We start from the raw sequence: 6,000 nt of genomic DNA on the forward strand, positions 1-6,000 counted from the left end.
GTATGTAGGACATCATTACAGCTGGCGTGGTATGTAGGACATCATTACAGCTGGTGTGGTATGTAAGACATCATTACAGCTGGAGTGGTATGTACTGTAGGACATCATTACAGCTGGTGTGGTATGTAGGACATCATTACAGCTGGAGTGGTATGTAGGACATCATTACAGCTGGCGTGGTATGTAGGACATCATTACAGCTGGAGTGGTATGTAGGACATCATTACAGCTGGAGTGGTATGTACTGTAGGACATCATTACAGCTGGTGTGGTATGTAGGACATCATTACAGCTGGTGTGGTATGTAGGACATCATTACAGCTGGAGTGGTATGTAGGACATCATTACAGCTGGCGTGGTATGTAGGACATCATTACAGCTGGTGTGGTATGTAAGACATCATTACAGCTGGAGTGGTATGTACTGTAGGACATCATTACAGCTTGTGTGGTATGTAGGACATCATTACAGCTGGAGTGGTATGTAGGACATCATTACAGCTGGCGTGGTATGTAGGACATCATTACAGCTGGAGTGGTATGTACTGTAGGACATCATTACAGCTGGTGTGGTATGTAGGACATCATTACAGCTGGAGTGGTATGTACTGTAGGACATCGTTACAGCTGGAGTGGTATGTAGGACATCATTACAGCTGGAGTGGTATGTAGGACATCATTACAGCTGGTGTGGTATGTAGGACATCGTTACAGCTGGAGTGGTATGTAGGACATCGTTACAGCTGGCGTGGTATGTAGGACATCATTACAGCTGCCGTGGTATGTACTGTAGGACATCATTACAGCTGGCGTGGTATGTATAGGACATCGTTACAGCTGGCGTGGTATGTAGGACATCATTACAGCTGGAGTGGTATGTAGGACATCATTACAGCTGGAGTGGTATGTAGGACATCATTACAGCTGGAGTGGTATGTAGGACATCATTACAGCTGGAGTGGTATGTACTGTAGGACATCATTACAGCTGGCATGGTATGTAGGACATCATTACAGCTGGCGTGGTATGTAGGGCATCATTACAGCTGGCGTGGTATGTAGGACATCATTACAGCTGGTGTGGTATGTAGGACATCATTACAGCTGGCATGGTATGTAGGGCATCATTACAGCTGGTGTGGTATGTACTGTAGGACATCATTACAGCTGGAGTGGTATGTAGGACATCATTACAGCTGGTGTGGTATGTAGGACATCACCTCACTGCACCCCCTCATAGACCTACATTATACTAAAGTCACTTTACTTGACACCCAGATTCATAACACGTGTTTTTACTTTCTTGATAAATGGCTTTAAGCTATATCACAGCCATCTTGCCACAATAAATGAATTACACACAACGTTTGGTTCAGGATTCCAGCACTGCAGGCGGCGATAAATCACCAATGTTATCTTTTTGCTTTTTTTTCAAACACAAAATAATTAGAAAATGCGCTGCTTTAAAATGGAGCTAGCCTCAATGGCGCTGCTCATGCTGGCACAGAAGCCACAATGGCGCAGACACAAAGATAAGTCCTCTATCTATCTCTATGGTGGTGACAGCAAAAGTCATCTTGTCCGCTCCGCTGCAAGACAGTGTTTACTCCACAGGTATACATTGACCTTTCTGATTATAGTCTCGCTCAAAACCCAGTATCACTTTAAAAGCGTCAGTCTGTGATCCTTTTAGCGAAAAGATATCTTTACCGAAACATCTCTATTATATTTTCTTCTCTCCATAGGTTGTTATCGGCCCAGCAGGATCAGCAATGTGAGGAGACTCTCCATCTGTCAGCTGACCACTCCAACAGAGACAACAGGAAGAGCTGCTGCAAGTAGGACAGGAACATAGAGCTAGAAAGAGGGTTTATCTTTGTATCTGTGTCATAATGGCTGTTGTGACATCATGGGCAGTGCCATTGAGGACTTTCTCCATTTTTAAAGTGGTCAATTTTCTTCTTATTTTGTGTTTACAAAAAGCGTTAAGCTATACTGAACAAAAATATAAACACAACATGTAATGTCTTGGTCCCATGTTTCATGAGCTGAAAAAGATCCCAGAAATGTTCCATATGCACAAAAAGCTTATTTCTCTGAAATGTTGTGCACAAATTTGTTTACATCCCTGTTAGCGAGCATTTCTCCTTTAGCCAAGATAATCCATCCACCTAACAGGTGTGATATAACAAGAAGCTGATTAAAATGCATGATCATTACACAGGTGCACATTGTGCTGGGGACAATAAAAGGCCTCTCCAAAATGTGCAGTTTTGTCACACAACACAATGCCATAGATGTCTCAAGTTGTGAGGGAGCATGCAGAAATGTCCACCAGAGCTGTTGCCGGAGTATTAAATGTTCATTTATCTACCATAAACCGACTCCAATGTCATTTTAGAAAATTTGGCAGTACGTCCATCTGGCCTCACAATCACAAACTACTTGTAACCACGCCAGCCCAGGACCTCCACATCTGTCTTTTTCACGTGTGGGATCGTCTGAGACCAGCCACCCGGACAGCTGATGAACATGAATCAGATGATGATTCAGTAAAATTGTTGAAATTGTTGCATGTTGCGTTTTTATATTTTTGTCCAGTGTAATATTGGTGATTTAGCGCTGCCTGCAGTGCTGAAGTTTTGAACCATTTATTTTATTGGGGGAAAATGCATTCATTTATTGTGGCCAATAGATGGCAGTAATATAACGTAAAGCTATTTAAAAATTATAGGTAACCCACTTTGAAGAAGAAGGCAATGCTCTGATCATTGACTGATCGCTCCCAACCCATAGAACTCCCCACCCAAGTGACTACTTTAAAATGGCGAAAGCCCTCAATGACAATGCCCATGCTAAAATGGCTTCTAATCCATCCAGAGTCCTCTATCTACTTCTATGGACAGGAAACAGTAGGGACTCATCCACGGTCCAAAGCTGATCTAGCAACATGTATATGCGAGAGTGAACAGTGAGATTAGGGTACGATACCATTAACTTAAGCACTTTAAAATACCCTTCACTGTGTATTTTACAGGTGTATGTGGGCCTATAAAACACTGTTAGACATATACAGTAAATACATCAACAGTTCTGATGAAGTTTACTGTAAATATATTATATAGACTGCTACAACATTGTCTATGTAAATATGTTTACTGTAAATATATGATATATTCTACAATGTTGTCTATGTAAATATGTTTACTGTAAATATATTATATATTCTACAATGTTGTCTATGTAAATATGTTTAATGTAAATGTATTCTATAGACTGCTACAACGTTGTCTATGTAAATATGTTTACTGTAAATATATTATATATTCTACAATGTTGTCTATGTAAATATGTTTACTGTAATGTATTCTATAGACTGCTACAACTGTGTCTATGTAAATATGTTTACTGTAAATATATTATATAGACTTGCTACAATGTTGTCTATGTAAATATGCTTACTGTAATGTATTCTATACACTGCTACAACATTGTCTATGTAAATATTGTTGTTGTGTGATACTAATAAAGACAGTTATTGGTAAGTGACTGTACGTCCTCTGTACTTCTGCATCAAATTTCTTCCCTTCAGCCTCTGTGTCCTTTATTATTTTAGTGCTTGGCAACTATTGACCAAAAAGTCAAGTACACTAGCCTGCTAGTAACAGCCTGGTGGTGGTAACAGCCTGGTGGTGGTGGTAACAGCCTGGTGGTGGTGGTAACAGCCTGGTGGTGGTGGTAACAGCCTGGTGGTGGTGGTAACAGCCTGGTGCAGGTGGTAACAGCCTGGTGGTGGTGGTAACAGCCTGGTGGTGGTGGTAACAGCCTGGTGGTAACAGCCTGGTGGTGGTGGTAACAGCCTGGTGGTGGTGGTAACAGCCTGCTGGTGGTAACAGCCTGGTGGTGGTGGTAACAGCCTGGTGGTGGTGGTAACAGTCTGGTGGTGGTGGTAACAGCCTGGTGGTGGTGGTAACAGCTTGGTGGTGGTGGTAACAGTCTGGTGGTGGTGGTAACAGCCTGGTGGTGGTGGTAACAGCCTGGTGCTGGTGGTAACAGCTTGGTGGTGGTGGTAACAGTCTGGTGGTGGTGGTAACAGCTTGGTGGTGGTGGTAACAGCCTGGTGGTGGTGGTAACAGCCTGGTGCTGGTGGTAACAGCTTGGTGGTGGTGGTAACAGTCTGGTGGTGGTGGTAACAGCTTGGTGGTGGTGGTAACAGCCTGGTGGTGGTGGTAACAGCCTGGTGGTGGTGGTAACAGCCTGGTCTTTTCTTAGCCTGTGATCTGTCTGTTCCTCCTCACCTCTCTGCCGTCTGCTTGTCTTACCTCTCGGCCGTCTGCTTGTCTTACCTCTCTGCCGTCTGCTTGTCTTACCTCTCTGCCGTCTGCTTGTCTTACCTCTCTGCCGTCTGCTTGTCTTACCTCTCGGCCGTCTGCTTGTCTTACCTCTCGGCCGTCTGCTTGTCTTACCTCTCTGCCGTCTGCTTGTCTTACCTCTCGGCTGTCTGCTTGTCTTACCTCTCGGCCGTCTGCTTGTCTTACCTCTCGGCCGTCTGCTTGTCTTACCTCTCTGCCGTCTGCTTGTCTTACCTCTCGGCTGTCTGCTTGTCTTACCTCTCGGCCGTCTGCTTGTCTTACCTCTCGGCCGTCTGCTTGTCTTACCTCTCTGCCGTCTGCTTGTCTTACCTCTCTGCCGTCTGCTTGTCTTACCTCTCTGCCGTCTGCTTGTCTTACCTCTCTGCCGTCTGCTTGTTTTACCTCTCTGCCGTCTGCTTGTCTTACCTCTGCGTCTGCTTGTCTTACCTCTCGCGCTGTCCTGCTGCTTGTCTTACCTCTCTGCCGTCTGCTTGTCTTACCTCTCTGCCGTCTGCTTGTCTTACCTCTCGGCCGTCTGCTTGTCTTACCTCTCGGCCGTCTGCTTGTCTTACCTCTCTGCCGTCTGCTTGTCTTACCTCTCGGCCGTCTGCTTGTCTTACCTCTCGGCCGTCTGCTTGTCTTACCTCTCTGCCGTCTGCTTGTCTACTCTCTGCCGTCTGCTTGTCTTACCTCTCTGCCGTCTGCTTGTCTTACCTCTCTGCCGTCTGCTTGTCTTACCTCTCTGCCGTCTGCTTGTCTTACCTCTCGGCCGTCTGCTTGTCTTACCTCTCGGCCGTCTGCTTGTCTTACCTCTCTGCCGTCTGCTTGTCTTACCTCTCGGCCGTCTGCTTGTCTTACCTCTCGGCCGTCTGCTGTCTTACCTCTCTGCCGTCTGCTTGTCTTACCTCTCGGCCGTCTGCTTGTCTTACCTCTCGGCCGTCTGCTTGTCTTACCTCTCGGCCGTCTGCTTGTCTTACCTCTCGGCCGTCTGCTTGTCTTACCTCTCGGCCGTCTGCTTGTCTTACCTCTCGGCCGTCTGCTTGTCTTACCTCTCGGCCGTCTGCTTGTCTTACCTCTCGGCCGTCTGCTTGTCTTACCTCTCGGCCGTCTGCTTGTCTTACCTCTCGGCCGTCTGCTTGTCTTACCTCTCTGCCGTCTGCTTGTCTTACCTCTCTGCCGTCTGCTTGTCTTACCTCTCTGCCGTCTGCTTGTCTAACCTCTCTGCCGTCTGCTTGTCTTACCTCTCTGCCGTCTGCTTGTCTTACCTCTCTGCCGTCTGCTTGTCTTACCTCTCGGCCGTCTGCTTGTCTTACCTCTCGGCCGTCTGCTTGTCTTACCTCTCGGCCGTCTGCTTGTCTTACCTCTCTGCCGTCGGCTTGTCTTACCTCTCAGCCGTCGGCTTGTCTTACCTCTCAGCCGTTGGCTTGTCTTACCTCTCGGCCGTCTGCTTGTCTTACCTCTCGGCCGTCTGCTTGTCTTACCTCTCTGCCGTCTGCTTGTCTTACCTCTCTGCCGTCGGCTTGTCTTACCTCTCAGCCGTTGGCTTGTCTTACCTCTCAGCCGTTGGCTTGTCTTACCTCTCAGCTAAAAGGGGCACGGCAGAGCAGGAGCTTATATCAGAGTGTCAGCTGAGAGCTCAGCCTGTTGCTC

At 46.6% G+C, this 6,000-nt stretch overlaps 1 protein-coding gene across 3 annotated transcripts in view; it reads left to right on the top strand.

Moving 5' to 3' along the window:
- cracr2b (calcium release activated channel regulator 2B) overlaps positions 1-1,848 on the top strand; it is a 35,911-nt gene extending 34,063 nt beyond the window's left edge. For all 3 annotated transcript variants that reach the window (XM_029751910.1, XM_029751909.1, XM_029751908.1), the window contains one exon: positions 1,744-1,848. In XM_029751910.1, coding sequence (XP_029607770.1) covers positions 1,744-1,840 — 97 coding nt within the window. In that variant the 3' untranslated portion in view covers positions 1,841-1,848. The remainder of the gene's footprint in view (positions 1-1,743) is intronic.
- Positions 1,849-6,000: the final 4,152 nt, after the last annotated feature.

This window comes from Salmo trutta, chromosome 4 (genome assembly GCF_901001165.1).
Source record: "Salmo trutta chromosome 4, fSalTru1.1, whole genome shotgun sequence".
NCBI lineage: Eukaryota > Metazoa > Chordata > Actinopteri > Salmoniformes > Salmonidae > Salmo > Salmo trutta.